The 21,206-nt window shown below is 40.1% G+C and overlaps 1 protein-coding gene across 3 annotated transcripts in view; it reads left to right on the plus strand.

Annotated features, from left to right (window-relative positions):
• Positions 1-212: 212 nt before the first annotated feature.
• MED10 (mediator complex subunit 10) overlaps positions 213-21,206 on the plus strand; it is a 46,876-nt gene continuing 25,882 nt past the window's right edge. Inside the window, exons 1-4 of one of the 3 annotated variants that reach the window (XM_066326763.1) lie at positions 221-406; positions 587-670; positions 2,047-2,149; positions 3,221-4,167. In XM_066326763.1, the coding sequence (XP_066182860.1) occupies positions 285-406; positions 587-670; positions 2,047-2,149; positions 3,221-3,316 (405 nt within the window). In that variant the 5' untranslated portion in view covers positions 221-284 and the 3' untranslated portion in view covers positions 3,317-4,167. Of the gene's footprint in view, positions 407-586; positions 671-2,046; positions 2,150-3,220; positions 4,168-21,206 lie in introns of those variants that run through there. The other 2 variants (XM_066326755.1, XM_066326771.1) reach the window with 2 other exon arrangements.

Consider the following 21,206-nt stretch of genomic DNA (forward strand, 5'->3'; position numbering starts at 1 on the left):
GGTTTATTATGAAGAAGAACCTCTGCCTGTCACCGATCCTGTTTCTCGCACAGGCCCGAGGAGGGCTCAGAGCCGCGGGCACAGGACAAACCGGACACACAGCGCTGCGCTGCGCTCCCTGAACCGGCGCTGTCCCGCTGCCCCTCGGGCGCCGGCGGCGGGGCGGCGCCGCCCGTGAGGAGGGGGCGTGCCCCATTCAGGGGGCGTGGCCACCCGGCCTCGCGCCTCCCTCCCGCGCAGGCGCCCCTGAGCGGAAGTGGCGCGGCGCGGGGAAGGCGGCGGCGATGGCGGAGAAGTTCGACTCCCTGGAGGAGCACCTGGAGAAGTTCGTGGAGAACATCAGGCAGCTCGGCATCATCGTCAGCGACTTCCAGCCCAGCAGCCAGACGGGGCTCAATCAGAAATTGTGAGGGGCTTTGGTCGGGGGCGGGCCGGGCCGGGCTGCGGGGCCTTTTCCTCCTGCAGGCCCAGGGTGGTGCCTCGGGGCTCTCTTCCTGTCTGGGTATCGCTGGCCTCGCACCCACTGTCAGGGCCAGCGCAGCGACCCCGAAATCGGCTAAACCCGACCGGTTTTTCTTCCCAACAGGAATTTCATGGTGACGGGCTTGCAGGATATCGACAAATGCCGGCAGCAGCTTCACGATATCAGCGTGCCCTTGGAAGTTTTTGAGTAAGTCTGTGTGTGCCTGGAAGGGCAGGTGCTGCAGTCGGTGAAACGAGGTAGTGTGGGTATTTTGAGTGAGGGCTGCTTGTCTCAAACGCGGTTCTTCTGAATGCCTCATGAAAACGTGGCAGGAGGAGGTCAGAAGTACCTTCTGCCTGTGAGGAGGCAGAAAGGTAGGAGGAGTGATAAAATACACACCTGTCTTCATAGAACCACAGGGAGCTTTGAGTCAGAAAGGACCTTAAAGCTCATCTAGTTCCAATGCTCCCACCGTGGGCAGAGATGCCACCTACTAGATAAGTTGCTCAGAGCCCAGTCCAGCCTGGCCTTTCAGATTTTTTTTTTTTTACTTCTAGATGTATAGGCAGTAACACGAATTCTGCCCAATTTAGTGTTTTCATAACAGTAACACGAATTCTGCCCAATTTAGTGTTTTCATAACATCGCAGAATGGGAACGGTTAGAAAGGGCCTTCAAGAATATCTGGTTCTAACACCCCTGCCATGGGCAGGGACACCCATTTAGTGTGTCAGCTTTCATTTTTTAAAATAGACTTTTACACTAGATTAAGATCAGAATTTAAAGTTTCAAGTGAAAATAACGTAAGTCAGTTTAGTTTCAGGAGTGGCAGTCTGGCAGAACTGGAACATCAAAAGAAAAATGAACATAGAGGAAGAGCTGTACCAGAGAGCTTTTGTGATACAGATGACAAGTTAATTTACTAGTGTTTCTTCTAAGTCCAGATGTTACTGGTCTGCTGCACTCCAGTGTGTTACTGGCTGTACACAGCTTTTTTCAATTGGGCTTTTACTCCAGCTGTAAATTTGTGATGACTCTTAAATGTTCTCTCTAGTGAGTTTCCCTTTTCCAGGAATTGTGTTACAGAACAAAATTGCACATAGGTTTGCTGATACAGGGGTGTGAATTTTTTCCTCTTTGCTGTGGTATGTGCAGCCCCTCCTCATCCTTGATTTGCTGGGTGCCATATTCTCATGTGCATAATGCTCACCATGTCCCATCTGGGCCACTTCCTGCTTAGTGCCTTTTCAGTTGATTGGAAAAGGACCATCTTCCTTTGAGAATCTGTCCTTATTGCCTGTGAGGAGCTGGTAGATAAGTATATATATATATATGTTTATATTTTCGTGTGCTTTTAGTACTTTGTTCAAAGCTCTCCACGTTTTCTGGAAACAGAGGTTTGCTGGCCATGGCCTTGTCCTTGAGCTGCCTTTTGGAAATGGATGAGTTTAACTGTGGTGGTTTTTAAAATGCGCATTTTGGGTAACAGTAGAAAGAAAAAGACAGCAAGATGAGTAATTCTGCACCTTGGAGAGCATCCTAATGGGAATGTGATCATTTAGTCGTGTCGTTTCTGTTTTCAGATACATAGATCAAGGCCGCAACCCTCAGCTTTACACTAAAGAGTGTCTGGAGCGAGCTTTGGCTAAAAATGAGCAAGTGAAAGGAAAAATTGACACTATGAAGGTAAACCAGAATTAATGGAAGTATAATGCAATAATGTATTTGCAAAGTTTTTACTTTTCTGCAAATATGTGGGTGTTTTTCACTTGTGCAATTATTAACTTCTGTTATTATGTGATTTGTCTTAGGAATTGCTCTGCATCCCTGCATCTTAATTGATGCTGATGCAGCCTTTTCAGGAAAGGAAACCTGTAGTTCATCTCACAGCTGGGGATGCAGCTTTCGCTGTGATTTTATATTGGTTAAAGCTGTATGTAGCAGTAGAGATATTTAACTCAGTTTTTTTGCGCGTGTGTGATTTTGTTGTGTGCAGACTTAGAAATAAGCAAAACAAAAGTAATTTTGTTGAATTGATGAATGAATAATAGAGGGCTAAAATGTCAAACATGCTCTATAATCATCAGGTAATCTTCATAAAATTAGTGAAAATGTAGGCCAGTGTTTAGCGGTTTCTGAACTCGTACTTCCATTTAGTATGAACCTAAGCGTTCTGTGGTACTGTTTAACTCCTGGAACTACTGCAGAAAAACACAATTAGAAAAGGAAGTTTAATGAGTTCTGAGAATGTTCTTTGTTTGGCTGAACTTAGTGTGGAGGATGACAAGTTGTGCTGCAGAATGTAGACATAAGTCCTCAGCTTCTTTTTGTTTTCTCTGTGCTTATGAAATTGTATGCTTTAAAGCAGGTGTGAGTTGCTTTTTGGAAGTGGAGTGGATTCTGTATCAAATCAAGAGGACATGTCCTTATTCAGCTTTCCTTAATAAGGTCAAGCAGATATTGGTGCACCAGAGTTTACTAGAGAGGTCCAACTGCTTTGTATTTCTTAGGAGAAAGTGCAAGTGGATTTCTGGGAATTCAAGGACATTTTAGTTTGCCTGATGCATTCTTTGTGGATTTCATGTGGGCATTTTCTGTGGATTTTGTAAATACAGCTTTCTTTGTGTGGGTTTGGGGGTTTTGGGGTACTTCAGTTCACTGAGAGATGTGTTGGGTACAAACATTTCTGTTCATCAGGTAACATTGCTTGATGAAATCTAAATAAATTGTCCAGATGATTTTTTTTTCTCTTTCCAGAAATTTAAAAGCCTATTAATTCAAGAACTGACAAAGGTGTTCCCAGAAGATATGGCAAAGTACAAAGCTATTAGAGGAGAAGATCCTCCTCCTTAAGTTGGTCTTTGATGGCTCTAAAAATGTCCCATGAACTGACACCACCTTATAAAAACATTGATTGGAGAGAGGGAATCCAGGCTCTCCTGACAACTGTACTAAAAATGGCAGTGGTGACTGTAAAGGAGCTTAAAGATTGTTCATGGTTCTGGTCTGAAGCTACTGAATCTTTCTGAAGACTTCTTCTCAGTGATTGTGGTTGAAACTTCGTATGGTAATCTGCTTTTCTTTCCTGAAGGGTTTGAGAAATGTAGTTGCCTACAGGTCATCAATGCAGAGCATTTCCCACTAAGTGCATTTCCATAGCAGAAAAACATGGTTTTTTGTCTTCTGAAAAGTGTGCCTCAGGACTGTGGGCTCATCTGGTTGTTTTGTTTTTTTTTTTAAGAGAAATGCATTTATTACACTTGATTATTTTTCATTTGTAAACTTCAGGGTTTTGGTTTTTTACTGCAGTACGAACAGTTGACTGCTTTTGTCTTGCCAAATTCTACTGAGCAGGAGCCTGTCAAGGGCTGCAGTTCTCGTGTGTCATAATTAGTTGCAGCCAGGAAAACCTTCAGATCTTGTTTTGTTCTGGGAGCTGCAGTGCAGATGGCTGAGGATATAAAAAGTGAGCATACCTGGGGACTAGCTCCTCTATGACTTTAATATTTTGTACAGTATTTAATGCAAGCTTTTGTTTATTCATTTTCTGCAAGCAAGTTGTTGAATAAAAATTTGAAAAAAAATCTATATAATGACATTTTTCTTTTCTATGCTTCTCTTTGGAGTGGGAACTGAAAACTGTGGAAAAAAAAAAAAGCATATTCCTCAGTTCCACACTGATAGAAATAAAATGTGTATCAAAACTTGGCTCTTAAAAATTTACATCTGTAGGTGGTTCAGCTTGGTATTTTGGTTTTATGATGAAAATTTCCATTTCAGTACCTGAAACTGGAGATTCTGGGCATCAGTAATTGTCACCTGAAGTCTTGGTTAGCTGTGAGCTCCTCTGTGGGATCTGTAGCTGTTGATAGATAAGGGAGCCCCAGTATGGAACAGGATACCCAGGGGTTGGAGATTTGTGGGATAAATTTGAGTTTGCAGTGAGAGCAAGAGGAGCCCTTTTAGTCTTGGATATTTGTGAAGCTGGAGCTTTTTGTGCTTATGTTTATTCTCCCAGATCTATCTTGACTTTTTGTATCAGCAATTTATTTTATTACTTTAACTTTTTTCTGGTTTTGGGCAGGAGCTCCAAAGCAGCACTGTATTCATGTGCTCCATAGCAGGCCTGCCTAGTCTACTGAAGACTGAACAGGGATTTTAGGCATGTTTGAAGTTACTGGTGGCACAGCTTGCACACCTGAAGCACTGCCTGTGCTCAGTTACCTGCCTGAAGCAGAGCCCATCCATGATGCCAAGTACCACCAAACTTTGACACAGCAAGAGGAAAAACAAAAACAGAAAATTAGGTGTTCCTTTTAAAATTTGTTACCTTCCAGTCTAAGTTAATCTAATTGGTGCCTGATATTACCCTGCCCTGCACACTTGCTTTTTCTTGTATTTGTTCCACCTCTAATCACTTTCACCTTCACAATTTTACTGTATGAACTTGGAAGAGAAGAGTGATGGGGAAAAGGCACTCTGGGTTTGGCTCGGTGTGGATTGCCCTGACTCCCTGGGAGCTGTTGGGGCAAGGCCTGTGGCTGCCAGGTGGGATGTGTATAGGACACGGGTAAAGAGGATTTTTTGTGTGTGTATAATGTAGTTGGAAAAGGAGCTTAAGAGCAAAATTGTTGACAGCAGGCAGGGGAAGCTGTATTTAAATGACAGATGAGAGAACATTTAGGAGGCAAGAGGCCTGTAGATGCTGGTCTGGATATTGGGTATTCTGTCACCTAGCACTGCCACCAGCTTGTGTGTCAGATTTAGTGGAGTAGGACTCTAAAACTGCTGCTTCCAGGAAGTCCTGTTTATATCTTATGGATTCACAGAATCACAGATTAGGTTGCATTGGAAGGGACCTTAAAGATTATTTAGTTTCCACTCCCCTGCCTGCTCAAAGCCCTCTCCAACCTGGCCTTGATCGCTTCCAGATATGGGCCCATTCCAGTGTTTCACCACCCTCACAGTGAAGAATTTCTTCCTGACACCTCACCTAAACCTGCCCACTTCCAGTTGGATCCCATCACCCTCTGTCCTGGGATTAACTTGGAGTTAGAGAGCCATGAGGGATAAGCAGTTCCACAGCCCAGAGGCCCTGAAAATGTGTGAAATGTCTGCTCTGTGAGTGTATTGATTTGCTGTTGTCATTAGAAAATTAAGTACCCCAGGCTGGCCACAGTGAGGATGACTACCCCCATAACACATCCATACCTGCTGATAAGAAGGTTTGAGGCTTCTCTAGCTCAGAGACATGATTTACACCCAAAGCATGGATCACATGCTTTCCCTGGATATCTAGGTGGTTGTGGTAAAAGTGACTGGGATAGTTGGTGGAGATGGAGGGTTAGGGAATAACATTAGGTCACATCATCACAAAGTCTCAGCTGCCTGTGTTTTGTATGGAATCTAGGAAAACATTTTTTGGGTGGTGGGTATATACATTAGGAATAAAAATAAATTAAAAAACGAAACAAGCCATAAAAAACCTCTTAGTTAAATCATCAGGTTTCATGTTCAGCTTCTGTTCCAACTTTTTGATACCTTCTATTATTTTATCCTTGCTTCATTAACTGTTTCTGGGCTAATGATGCAAAATATGCTATTGCTGCAACTGTCCATATTTAGCATGATATTGAAGAGAGGTAACTGTTGTAAATTATGTTTGTCTCAGAGAAGAAAAGGTAGCCAGAATGACTGTGTATGAGTTTGTAATGTGGAATGAGGATTGTTAGAAACAATGGTGTTTTCCATTTCCAATTGCATACAGAACAGAAAAATCCAACCTGTTTTTTCTCATTTGTTAATTGGTTCTCTGAAAAGGAGCACAGGGCTGAACTATCCTGATGTCTACTTTGATGATGACCTTCAAGGCATCTGGTAAAGGAGACTGTTAGATCTTTCCTCTTTCCTGCTCTCTTTTCTGGATTGTGTGGTTGGAGGTGAGATGGAATTTTATTTAAGGATAACATTAAAACATCATCAGCCAGGGAGCAAAGCTTCTAAAATAGATTTTTGTTGCCCTTTAGTTATCTCAAAAGGAAGTTAGAAGCATACGTGTTTCAAGTGCATCCTTGAATTTTTAGTTAGATTGGTAAGATTTTGAAAATAATAGGGAATATGCATTACAGGTAATTATTTTTTTTTAAAATTATCTTTATTACAAACATTGTAAGATGAGAACATGCTACATAATGCTGCCCAGTACACAGTTGTTTAAAATAGACTGTGTGCTCCAATACTCCATTTAAGATAAACAAAGTCAGTGTAAAACTCTTCTGCTCAGGCACAGAAAGAAATGGATCAAGAAGGTGCTAAGGATTTTACTGCCACCTTTTAAGGCTTGGCATCCTCTCTGTCCCTTTTTTTACCGGAAGGAGAAGCCGTTGGGGGCCCAGCCTTCCCCTGTCCTTGAAACATTTTTTACTTAAGCCTCCTTGAGAAGAACAAGTAATGCAGAGCTGTGCAGTCTGACAGGGACAGACATAGCTGCTACAGGAGTTGGATGCTGCTCAGCTGTTGGTTTATGCAACCTATAGCTCTTGTTAATTTGGTTTTTTTTCATGCAGATCAAGGTACTGTCATTGTTAGCCAGTTCTCAGCATAAGATGAATCACCAGTGTGCCTAAGACAATCTGTTTCTCTCATACCAATAAAAATACTCTCAGAAGACTGAGAGTCTCTTGATGGCAAAAAAAGTTATCCTAGGCAGAGCAGTTTGGGATTCAGTGACTGACCTTTCTAATTCAGTTGGATTAACTGCTAAGTGGTGGGAATGGTTTGCCAATTTCCCAAATATTTCATATTGTGATGTGTTTATAAATTGCTTCCTTTGATGAATGCAGTTCCCAAGTGACTGAAAGTGCTTACTGTGTGATTCTAGCAGCTATCCCAGGTACTCTATAATCTCATCTCTCACTCTTCTCTGATTACAGAAATAGAGCAGATAAACTGTGCAGTCCACTTCTTTTTGCCATAAGTGATCTTTGAGATTTTAACTAGATCAGTTAGGAAATACTCACTGAACTTGTAGTTTTACTGAAACCTTGCTAAATAAATTTTTAAATAAATATATAAAGGTGAGTTCTATAAACAAAGACTTAAAAAATGTGTAATAAGTGTTCCAAACACTCAGTTTAACAGCAAGTTTATAACAGAGAAATATCCCTGCCAAGAGTATTTCTGGATACTCATATTTCAACACAAAGTCATTTCTTACTCTACTATGATTAATAGCTGCAGCATTTCTGGGCAGGTGCCAGATGTCCTTCCAGCTCTGCAGAGCAGAGAGTCAAGGTGACACGAATATCTGCCCTGCTCTGAGAAAACTGTGCTTGCTGCATGTATTTCAATTACTTCCATATGCTTAAGATCCTTCTGTATATTTTCTTAATTAAAGCAATGGAGAAGCGAGCACACTTTAAAGGATACTTCTATAACAGCTCTTGTAATGCTCTTAAATCAGGAATCTCTATTTTCTGTATTGTGACATATTTCATACTGAGAACTAGATTGTATTTAGTCTCAAAAAGATGTAATGCAGACAGAAAAAAAGAAACATCTTTCAGAACAGTGTGAAAATTTCCAAATCAATTCTTTCTCCTCTCCTGGAAGAGAAGTCCCTTCATGTGCTAAGGAATGGCACTTAGAATTTCTTTTCCTACAGACCTGACCAGACTCTGCTTCACTTGCTGTTTGCAATTTAATTGTATTAAACAAATTTATCCAAATATTTCGCAAAGGAAGACAAAGCTACTTTTGTATATAATCTGGGAAAAGATAATTCAAATTAGTGTCATGCTGCATTACTTAATTACTTACTTGGGTCATATTTGTATCATTTCTGCAGCAAAAAAAAAAAAATAGGCATTTACTGTTCATGTTAATTGTTGACAGTCATAAACTTTTATTTGGAGTGTTACTAGGGATTCAAAATTCTCGAGTCTATATAAATGTATTAGCATATACCAAGCCAATTCTGTACCATCATGGAGACTTTCAGTTCCTGTCAGTAAACAAAGAGAAGCTTATCATTTTCTCTGAAATCACTGTTAGGTCCCATTTTTGTGGAGAAAATATTTTACCCTTAATCACCTTAGAAATACACTGCTAAATGAAGATATTTTCATTTAAATGTATGAGAAATTCCATCCTCAAGCTTATTATTTGTTTTAAAGTATTACTACATTTCTCAATAATAGACTATTACCTGGTATTTTTTTACATTTGACCTATACTTTTTTGAGACCTTCTCTGATTTGGTCAAAGCATAAGACCCAAGAAGTTCCAGCAGATAAAGTGGCTTTGAATAGATCTCTAATCAAACACCAGATGTCACTCAGTCTAAGATTATTTAATATAATTTCCGGTCATCACTTATTAGGTTACAATACTTAAATGAATAACTGAATAGGCATCTGCTACTCAACAAAACAAAAGATGGATTCAGTGATGCAGCAAATCCTGTTTAAGAGAAGTATGGTTAAAGAAACCCATCAACATTTCTTCTTTCAGAGACCTTAGGCATAAACTATGTGACATTGCATTTTAGCTGGCCTGAGAATTTCTCTGTTTATGTAGCACACTGCAGAATACACACAACTTCACAGATACACTGTTTACTTGGACAGACTTTATGCTCTTATATAAATGGACTTCCTAAAGTTGCTCTGGGTACGTGTAACCTCTGTCGTTTCTAGAGGTTGATACTCAGGGTTGCAGAGCATTACGATTCCAAGAAAAATCAAACCTGCTGCTCAGCTTAGAGGCTGAGTGGAGGCATCTTAGATTGAGTGGAGGGGAAAGAACCCTTAGGAGTCTGTGTTGGAACTCACTGAGATCGTGGTGAAAGCAAAAGAAAGGAATTCATTAATAAACCTCTTTTTTTCTCTCTTCTTTTTGGCTCCAAAATCTATCATAGAATCAGTTACAAAGCTTGCCGTGCAAATGTTGCTGTTACCTTTTATCATTATTTGAGGAGCACAAACAGCCTAAGGAAAGATCACAGGCACCTGAAGGGAGGATTTACAGGCAAACAAAATTGTGCCTCAGAACAATGTAGCAGTACACAACTAACTGGCTATGCTTTCCCAGTCTCCACTGATACAGGATGCGTAGGTGCAGCACTTGGGGACGTGGTTTAGTGGTGAACTTGGCCGTGCTGGGTTAATGGTTGGGATCAATGATCTCGAGGCTCTTTTCCAGCCTTAACAATTCTATGATTCTGTGAGATCATCTTGATGTATATTACCTTTGTGCTTTATAAGTCTCAGTTTTTTTCCTCCATGAATTTCTTGGACTGCCTTCTAAATGCCTTTAAGCTGCAACATCTACAAAATCTCAGAGCAAGGAGTTCCACAGTTCATATTAATTTGTTTTGATTTAGTCATCCACTAATTTAATTCTTAGTGCTTGTATTGGAAGATGTATGGAGAACACGTCTCCTTTCCTCTTCACTTGCGGTTGTATAGAATACTGCAATATTCCCTTCCAAATCATATTTTTTCCAGGCTTCAGGCTACTCTGTTTAGCTCTTCCTCGTACAGAAGCCTTTGTGTGCTTCAGATCATACTTGCCACTCTTCTCTGAACTGTTTCCAATATTCACTTCTGACTTTTTAAATCCTGAGAGATGCTCTAAGATTCTTTATGATGTATCTTGTTGAAGGACCACCAGGAATCCAGAGTCTGTCTATGCATCTTTGATGTCCAACGCTCACACACGCTTTTAGGGAGCTCCAACAGCCCTCCCTGTATCTACGTAAAGCCTTCCCTGCGCCAAAAGCTGTGTTAGCTTTTTTCTAATACATACTTTCCTTAATATATAATCTTGCTTTTGCTGTTCCTCGATGATTGAAGTGTTCTTCCTTATCATTTCAGGATTACAAATGTAGTTGGCAAGTCAGATTCCTGACCTACAAAGATAACTGCGCACACTGTATTTATCCAGAACCATGCCATTTAAGGCAATGTACACAGCTTTTAAGCAAACATTTGCATAAAGTATATGTCAATTTCAGTTCACGTATAAAACCCTCCGGTATTTTTTTCAGAGGATTTGTCAACATTGATAGAATGTTTAGAACTCCTCTTTTCTAAATGATGGCAAAGGTAAAGGATCTTAGCCACATTTGTTGGATCAGGTACCTGTGCTTTTTGAGAGTAAATATTAAACTGAGAGTTGTAGAGGCATCCTCCTTTGCCCAAAGATCCTCCAGCATAAAACCATTTTGCTGTGCCTAAGACCTCTTGCCACTGATATAACATTGAGTTTAATTTCAAAACAGCTTAATAGACCGAGTTTTAATATTGTAGCATGTTAACTCACCCCTGTAAGCCATCTGGGAACTACATCAGATGCCCTTTGAAAAGTACAGAAAAAAAGAATTTCTGTCTCACAGCTTTGGCATTTCCTTTTCTTATCTTCTTATCTGCACTCTGGGGCTGGTCAAGTAAACACAGACACATTTAAATGAATATGTAAAAGTTCAAACTATCATAGCCTGCAGTTGTACAATCATTTAAACAGCCACAGACGCATGTTAGTGATTATGTGTAAACAGATATAAGAATGGTATTTAAATGTACAAGTATGCAGTCATCCAGCCCTGCACAACCAGGAATTGTGCATCTGTCAGGTTCTAACCATTCCATACCACACTGTGCATGTCATACGGTACTGACATTTTCTCATGTAAGAATCTAGGGGTCCTTTTTTTAACTATAGTTCTATATTCTCTACTGACTTATATTTTTATCTAAGTGACTATATGTACTTTGTGTAGTAGTATTGAACATTCTTCAGGAAACCGTGGCCATATTGGAGCTCCATGAGCTGTAACAGCTGCTTTATTTACTCAGTGCTTTAGCAATTTCATACAGATTAAAGCCACAGCACAAGAGAGCTATTAAAAATTGAAAGTAATTATAGCAATTTTGCTGGTCTGTTTTCTCTAAGTGATCTGGTAAACTGCAGAGCTAGAAAACTGCAGAACAATTTCCACACAATTTTGTCCAGTTGATAGTAGAAAAAGAGGGGGTTGAAGTGGGTCCTAATAATCAAATTCGTGGTTACTGGGATATGTATTCCCTTCAAAGAAGGCAACCTGAAGACTCATCAATAATTATAAATTGCTGCAAATTATTGAAGCTGATTTATCTCCTGGGCATAGAAACAGAAAAAAGTACTGCAGAGGCAGCAGTATTTGGGGAGATGTAATGATGAAGCAAAAGGCTATTCTGATCCATTTTTATAGTAGTTGTCTTTGCAACAGTCCTGAAGCAACCCCAGTAAGGGCAGGATGAAAGATTTAGATTTGTCTGAGGAATTGACACTATTCTCCCATTCTTCAATTGGTTTGAACTGGCTCTTCACTGGAATAAAAATCTTGTTGAATTTTGCATCTTTTGCAGTAACTGTGGAACTGGGGGACCTGAGGGCAGGGATCGATTTACTGCATCTTTAGTGTTTAGATGCGCTGACCAACAAATTGCTTCCTAATTTCAAAGGACTGACGCATTTTAAAGAAAGATGCTGCCCTATTGTTGCACAGAGGATATGCAAAATTGACTGGATTTTTTTATACAGTTGAAACTCTTATACAACAGCAACCTTTAGTATTACTGCAACACAGATAAAAAATTGCAAAACCAGAGTGACTGTAAATATTAACCCCAGAGAATTCAAAAGAAGATAAAGAACTTAATAAAATGCTTATGTATAAGGCTAGAATAGACAAAATCATCTTACCAGCCCTACTACATTCCAGAAAAATTCTTAATATTGGAGAACATAAGGTTTCATTCAGGCATTCTTTGACTTAGTTATGAAAGTTGAGCTAGGCTAAAATATTTCACTGAAAAACAGGCAGAATCCAAAAGCAGGTCTTAGACATGATGGCTCTGATGTAAACTAAACCTTGTGACCTGCAAATTTATGAGCAAGCTCTAGCAGTTACGTGCCTGATCTGAGCTATTGAAGTGATGACTCATTGTATCCCTTGTTTTTCTCTCTGGAAGTGACTTATCCATGTTGCTCAAGGCTGACAGGAACAAAGCCAAAACTGTAAGAGAATAAATCTTGTTAATGGTGTGCTGAGAATAGTCTGTGAGAGTCAGACTGGGAATAGTGAAGGACAGAGGTCCATCCTGATGTCCTCATCATCTCAGGTAAACACTATCATAGATTTGTTTAGGTTGGAAAAGGCCTTTAAGACCATTGAGTCTAACCATTAACCCAGCACTACCAAGTCCAACAGTAAACCATATCCTAAGTGCCACATCTATATAGCTTTTAAACAGCTCCAGAGCTGCAAATACTCAGCAGCAACGTCCCCTCCTTGCAGAGCTGCCCAGTTAAAGCTGAGGTGCAGTGTGCAGGTGCATTAGGCTGCAATTACTGGAGGGGCTCCCAAAGTGCTCTTGCAATCCTGTCTGCAATTTCACATCCCCACAGCATCTACAACCTGTATCAGGAATCAGCCCTGGTATGATCTAACATATATACACCCTGTATGGTTTTTTAAGAGTAAAAGTGTTTTTGGTGCTCATTTATTAAGCAGCGTTTCAGACCAGAACCCCACTGTGTAAATAAAACACCAGCCCACTGTCATCCAGAAAACAGCAGGAGTGAGGGCGAGGCATCCCCGAAGAGCAGTGCAAATACTAATTTTCACAATATTCCTGTGGCAAGTGTGGTTCAAGCTGAAGAATTATGAGGTGAATGAACAACATAAGCACAGGCCACAGGCACAGGAGATGTAGGAACCAGGCTCTAGCTGCCTTCAGATCTTTTCCTCAGATAGCCTAGAAATGTTTTACATGTGCAGTACAGATAATCAGAAATCATGCCAGCCTTAAACTGAAGGAGTGCTAAACTGATCAATATGACAAAATGTTTTGAAGCAGCATTAGCTTGCAAAGCTGCTCAAATCTGTTTCGTTGAGGCTGTGTTAAAATTAATTTTAATGCATTTTAGCAAGTGTGTCAAAAGAATTCTGAGGGGAGAAGTCTGTTGATACAGATCACTCACCAGACCCAGAGTGAATGGTTTTACAGCCCGGCATATAAAAACAACTTTTGTCTATTTAGCAAGATGCCCTAGGAACCAATTTTCTAGAGCCATTGTAATTGCTTACCATGAAAATTGCAGGTTGTGTTCAAGAAAGGCTAAACACCAGCAGAACCTTTGTGCGTTTGCTCCACTTTCTGCCGAGCAGCTTTGGCTGCAGCTTTCTGAGCATCATATCTCATTTACAAGGTGACCCAGAACACAAAACCTTGTAATTAGCCTGAAAACCCAACCTGCTTTCTCTCCCTGCCTGCCAGCCTCCTCGCCTTCTGCTGCCCTTGGTTGCGATGGCAGCGTTTTCCCAACAAAAGGGGGTCTCATGCAGAAGGAGAACAGTGGAGCCAAGATTTTCAGAGCTTTTGCATGCAGCCAGATAAATATTCATTATGCAACTGTGTGCTTAAGAGCTGCTTTTTGAATTAAGCTCTGAGGCTATTGTTCACCCTCAAATAGCACCCAGAAGAAACTTTTCCTTATTTGAAAATAAACAAGTTCCTAGATAGACTGCAAATGTGAAATTACCTTCCTTCTCCAAACAACAATAAGGAACTGCCAAGACAGGAGTAAAAAGGTGCTTGACCAGTGTAAATTGGTCTGTTGAGATCTGTAAAACCTCCCCAGCTTTCACTAGGTGACAATAATAATTTGGCCCATCATATTCATGGTACAGACAAAAGCAGAATCGTTCTAACTGATGAGAAATTATGCAATGATCTATGTATTACTTCTAAGTATGTAGTATGAATTTGTTGCATGGTACAAATTACAAAAGGTCATAATTTAAATATTTACATCTGCAAATGTATTAAGCTGCTGATCTTCTTTTCAGTGATTCCCCATCCTATTCTGTGTGGCTTTCTCTTTTTTTGTGTCACTGATTTTTTTTTTTACCTTGAGATGGTACAACAACCAAAATGTCTGACTATGCTTTGGCACCTATTTCAACACAGACACAGACACACACACACAAAACCCCCAAACAACAACAACAACAACAACAACCCCCAAAAAACAAACAAAGAAAAAAACAAACAAACAAAAAAGAACAACAGCAAAAAAGTACTCTGGGATGATTTCAACAGCATTTTCTGAAATAGTTAACATCTATGCTGACCAAGGCTTATTTTAGTTCATAAATCTTATAAGCATCAGAAAAGATGCTGTACCTTCAGCAGAACACTGATTACTATAATACATCTTTCTGCCATAAACTGACAGAGATGCAGATACAAATATACAAGGACTTGAGTGGTAGAGATCAGCTTCAGGTTTGGTGACATTAAGACATCTTAAGGAAAGAGGAAAAACTGAGGAAAGAAGGCTGATTCTAGCTGGGTATCTGCATTTGGATTAAGAATTTTATATTTTTTAACCAGCGTATGAATGTTATATATTAGTTGCAGGCTGCTGTAAAGTGAAAGACTGAGAAGTACTCTATCACTACAAAGTCACTTTGGTTCCTTCTAAATAATACAAATTAGATGTAATTAATTCTTGAAATAACAGAATTTACTTAAAGTTGAAATTAATAACTTATGTAGTTGCTTAGCAACTCAGACAATACTAACATCCTTAGCCAGGTATAGAGTTCTTTTTCTGAATTTCTGACAGAATTTTTCCTTTCATTAAAAGCTTTGGAACAGCTTCCCTGCCTCTTCTGCTATAAACTCAAGACTCTCTCCTTCCTTTTCTCTCTGTACAAGAGGTAGTCTTGATTTAGGGGAAGTGATTCTACAGAATTGAAAACTGTGATTTATTTCATAACATCTCTATGGGCTTTGAACTATTTATGAGGAAAGGTTGACCTTTGTTTTCATTAAGTAATTTGGTTAAATGTAATTGATTTTTTTAAAACCTCTTCTTTGTCCTGAACCGCACATGTTGCTGATGTGACTCGGATAAGCAGAAATGTGGATGCCATAGGATAGGGGAACAAGATTTCCTTTAATGCTGTTAAAGAAAACTTTGCACCAGACTTGGATCAGATATGTGCAGTGAAATGACAAGAGGAAAATTTTCCAGCAACAAGGCAGAGCAATAGAAATGCCAGTGACACATAAGGAAGGAATTCTTCCATGGTGAGAGTAGTTAAGCACTGAAACAGGTTGACCAAAGAGGTGGTGAATTTCCTCCCTTGGCAATTCTCAAGACTCACCTGGACGACTTCCAGAAATCCTTTCCAATCACGTTTTCTGTGATTCCATCTAGGGGACAAGTTATCTGTATTTTTCTGTGATTTCTGCGCCAGGACACAATATGGATAACTTTTCCCTCTCCATAAACACATTATGGATATGATTAGGCCCCATGATGAGGCTTAGGTAATGGAACAGAGCATGAGAAAATAGGGGAAAAAACAACAGAAACTGCCAAACATAACAAACAGTAGAGTGAGCAGCTGGCAAACATTACAGTGTAACACCATGAAAAGTGCCTAGATTTCACAGCTGGTTATGGGGAACTGTGTGAGAGAAGAACAAGATTCCCAGGTAACTGTAAGAGAACGGGAGGGCAATCTTGGGAAAAAACCCACAGTGTCCAGGTTACCATATCAATTAACTGTGTAGAGCTTTGGGAAAACTTCTTCACCGAAAGCATTGGAACAGGCTGCCCAGGGAAGTGGTAGAGTCACTGTCCATGAAGGTATTTAAAAAATGTACAAATGTGGCACTTGGGGACATGGTTTAGAGGTGGCCTTGGTGGTGCTGGGTTAACAGTGAAAGTGGATGATCTTAGAGGTCTTATCCAACCTTAAGGGTTCTGTATCATGCGAGGCTGAGATGTGACAACTAAAGGTATCAGAAATGCTAAATGTAATTATGGATGTAGCAAAACTGGAACCAATGGGGAAAATGTAACTACAGCTTTTTATTTGGGAGGAGGCAAAGGTGTGGGAAAAGAGATGGATCAAAGTGGGCAGCAGGAATTACAAACGTGGCAAAGTGGAGAAAAGTGTGGATAGATGAAGACAGCCATGTATAAGCAAGCTGCTGGTTGATGACTGTCTTATCAAGTCCTGCATCAACTGCAGTTTTTCTGATCTTCCAATATCCTATTCTTTACTGTACTTTTCCTGTGCAGTCACACTCTCAAGCCTGTGCTTGTGTGGAGAAGTCTGTGTCAGTGACCAGAGAAAGGGACATGGGTCACTAGGATTCACAGTGCCAACAACAGGACAGAACAGGATGTAGACATCCCTCAGTGATGAGGGAAAGGAGATTAGGGCTGGGGGCCTATGAATTGCCAATGTGAAATGGAAGACTTGGCAGAGCTGCTTCTGGGAAGAGCTGATAGCTGATACCCAGTAACAACACTCATTCTTCAGTCCCTCCTCATTCCAGGTGGGACAGGATCAGGCTGACTATCTTCAGCAGGAACAGAACTTTGAAGGGCTGGATACAAAATGTTTTGCCCTGTTCAGTAACATGACTTTTTTAACCTTGACATTTCTGAGTCAAACATCATAATACATAATGCTGGCAAACAACAGAAAATCAGGAAGAGGGCTGGGGGAAAGAAATGTGCAGAAGTAGATGTTTGCTTATTCTTTTCTTAATTGCTTGGCTGCCATGGAGATAAGCATAGTGCATAGTTCCAGCAGGAACTACTGTTATTCTTGCACATGCAATTCTATAGCTCTGCGTATGTTTATCAAGCCTTAAAAATAAGGTATTTCAGGAGAGATTTGCTTTAGGGATTCTTAACCTCACATCTACAAACAGTACTGTCTTCCAATGGTCTCTCAAAGACTTGAGACTAAGGACTCTCTCTCCATATCTTTTGAAATGCGTTTTGAAGAACAAGAATTTTATCTATGAGTTTTTATAACATTTTTTTAAACTCTATGAGCTTTGTTCTCTTGTTTTTTTTTTTCTTGTATTTCAGTAAGGCTTAAACAGCTGAGCAAAAAGGGGGAGATGGTGATAAACTATGGACATATTATTTGATAACTGATTTCTCTTTATATAGGGAATTCTTCCAGAAGAGGGATTTCTACACTTGACATCTCTGGTCTGGTTCCACAGATGAGAGAAGTATATCTGCACGTGTAGACCGCTGTTCTTGTTTATGTTAGTGCCTCTGGAAGGCTTAATAGGAATATACTCATTCTCTCTCATGCATTCTCTCTCATGCATTCTGACACCTACAGATAAGAGAGAAGAAAGCCCAGCACCTTGAGAGCCTCTCCAGCTCATAAGAAAGGTTGAGGCAAGGCATGAGCTTTAAGGCTTGCTTTCAAAGTCTGTCATGCCTTCACCCAGGCTGGAGGAAAACATCTAACCCACAGTTAAAAAGCAGAAATACACAGACTGAGAAGGCAGCATGAACAGAAACAGATCTACATGAAAGCATCCCAAGAAGCACTAGAGCACAGGTTGGAAGAATGGCCAGCATCAACGGCCAATGATGTATGTGACAGAAATAAAATCAGTGGCAACTAAGGGAGGTGCTGCTTGCAGCAAGGGCGCAGGACAACTACCTCGGCAATGAAAGACTGCAATCTGACAACAAAGCAATGGCTGCAGGGCTGTATCACATGAGCTGTGCTCTTCTTATCCCAGAATTCCAGTAGGAAGACAGACTGCAGCCACAAGACACTCAAAATGAGGAAATGACAGAAAATGGGCAGCCGCCTTACCTAACATTTTAGCAGGCTGTTGTAAGTGAACTCCTGAGGCAAAAGATTATTCTTCAATAACTGGGCAATCCTGAGGGGTACAAAATAATTGGCCAACCAGCAAAGAGATTTCAGAATACATAACAAGGATTCAGCAGCTGGCTCTTCTAATTCTTCATGTTAAGCAGAAGTGATCCATCCTATACTAACAGTATACATGTTTATATGAGTAAAACTGAGGAAGGAATAATAGGATGGTTGGAGAATAAGTTTGGTTTAAAAATAATATCACCTTTCCCTCTCACAGGGCTTTTGATTGATTTTCATTAATTTGAAAGGGTTACATTCCTTGTTTTCTGAAAATATCACTGTCATATTGGGTATTCAACTGCTTCTAGGCAAATGTTCTAAAACTTGAGCTATAGTTGCCATAAATCTCTGATTCAATAATCAATAATTATTCCATACAAAGTAGGATGCTGAGGACTTTTCATCTCAGACTTCCTGGTATCAAGAATGTTCCACCCTTTTATTTGTGAAACTAAAGTCTTACAAATTAAAGGAAGGTGAATATGCACATGCAAAGGGTTGGATTGAGGGAGCAAGGATTGAGCAGTGGCACTCCAGTTCTACTTTACTCTTACTGCAAAAGCCTAAAAGTGATCTCTGCCCCTTCCCTCATTCACACACATTTATCACATCCTGTGAAGTTTGGTGGAGAGAAAGGCTCCTGGTATCAGCAGGATACTTGTTGGTTGCTTGCAGTTCAAATTAGCCTGTGAGGTGCTACTTGGGAAACTGCAATGTAGTTTCATGGGGAGAGTGTTCAAAGAGAGCTTTAGATCCTGATTTCCACAGGCAGAGAAACACTGTCTCTGCAGCACTGTCTCTGATGTCAGCCTCAGGGTTCTTCTATGAAAGAGATGCTGCTGCTTTCTCTACTCACTGTGTTCTCTTTCCTCCTTAGCTCCTGTCTGTGTACTAGGTGAGACCATCCTCTACAGGACTTTAAAGAATGTGAATTGTTACCATGTAAACATTGACACTTCTAGCCAGCTTTTTTAGGGCTGAGGTATCAAGCAAAGTGAAACTTCTGAGAATCTAAAATTTGAATCTAGGCACCAGGAGGGATAACTGGACAACATTTGAGTGCATAATTCCTTGCCTTGCTAGAATTATTAATACCACGTCTTCCTCCCTGCACTTCGACTTTCTCAGAAGGTCATTAACCAATAACCTGGTTAATCCCAGACCAGTTCCACTTTTGATATAAAGAGAAGCCAAGGCGAGATATATATACGTTCGTGCTTAACACAAATGCAGCACTACTAACCCTGTAAATCAGAATTCAGGTGGAAATTATTTGATTCCCTCCTTCTAATGAAATAACTCAGTCTTACTTTTACTTGAACAAAAAGAGGCTTAAACAGCAGCTGTAGCTCCACTGGTCACTTATTTAATTACACTTTCACTGTGTAAGTCAGCATGCAAAGGGGACACCATGGGCTGTAGCTGTAGAAATCATTGAATGTAACACAGTAACTTATTTTACTACTAAATATATTTAACATTATTAATCCCTAGCTGACTTTTGTGACATTCACCAGCTTTGCTGTAAATAATAATTTGCTGGTGCATGTGTCTGCTTTGTGGTAGGAGCCAAATGTGGATTATAATTGTAAGCATTTTAATTAAATGTGTATAGAAACAGTGGAACAATCCAAGCAAGGAATATTATGTATGGACAAGCAAATACACAAGCAAAAATATAAACATGTAACAAGCAACACATGGACAAATATCAATGATTCTACTAGAAATTGGGTAAAGATCCCAGATCAAAAGCTATTAGTGGAGTCTCTCAATACAGACAGATTCAAACCCACTCAGGTGATGTTGCATTCAAGTCTATGTGCAAAGAGGAAGCAGACCTTGTGTATAAAGGCCAAGAAGTTATTGTTAGCAAAGGTAAAATCTTAAGTCTAATTCAGGAATCATTATTGGTCTAGATGTATTACATAAAAAAAAGGTAGAATATTTATGTACAGATAAAAAGCCATAGTAATAGCATAGTAATAGCATAGTAATACAACTAAATGTAAAGCAACATCTTTTAGTTTCTGCCATTTTCTTAGTGTTATCTTCACCCTTCCATTGTTGTTCTGTGTCTGAAGATCAGAAGTTTCATGATGGTGTCAGTAGGGAAGGGAATATTGTGGCAAGTGGACAACATATGGAATCCTTTACCATGAGAAATATAATGTCCAGTTTGACAGTATGATATGCATAATACTGTGTACACACAAATTGTGTTTGCTAACATGCCTGTACACCTTTCTCTTTCATCTTTGGTCTGCAGCTCCAGGATACATAGTGCCATTTATATTAAATTTAGATTTATGTATGTTATATACTATATCTTTGCTCTTCTTCCTGGCCCTAACCCCAGTTTTGTCCACCTCCAGGTCTGAAGAATAATTGATCATGACTGATCTTTTTATAGCATGGAGTCTCCAGTGCCAATCCTGTGCCCCATCTCTTCTCATTCCATAGCTGTAATCCTGTCTGCCACATCTTATGCTTGTCATTGCAGACCTGTATCTCTCTACTCAACAGCATTTTATTTGAGTTGTAAAAATTCTAGGTCTACCTGGAACAACAGCTTGTTACTGTTACCTATAGCAAACAATGCTTCTATCACACAAAGGCAAACCAAACAGCTCTGGTGTAGCTACAGAAGTTAGAAAAACTGCTGCCACATCCAAACCACATGAAATAAAGCTGCAGGAAGTTCATAAGAAACTAAGACAGAGCACTCATGCCTCAGTCCTGAGCCCTTGCAGACTCAAGCCAGCCTTATGGCACATCACTAGCAGTGACAATATCACATTACAGGGCTACAGTTACACTAATATGGTTCCCAAGGGAAAATGCAGCTAGGCAAAAGAGACACAAAGGGACTAACTAACTGCTAGCACAGTAATGAATCTTCATGCCTGTGGCAGCAGGATGGCCTTGTGCCACAGGGAGCAAGAAGTGTGAGGGGGCAACAAGGACAAG

This window comes from Sylvia atricapilla, chromosome 1, assembly GCF_009819655.1.
Source record: "Sylvia atricapilla isolate bSylAtr1 chromosome 1, bSylAtr1.pri, whole genome shotgun sequence".
NCBI lineage: Eukaryota > Metazoa > Chordata > Aves > Passeriformes > Sylviidae > Sylvia > Sylvia atricapilla.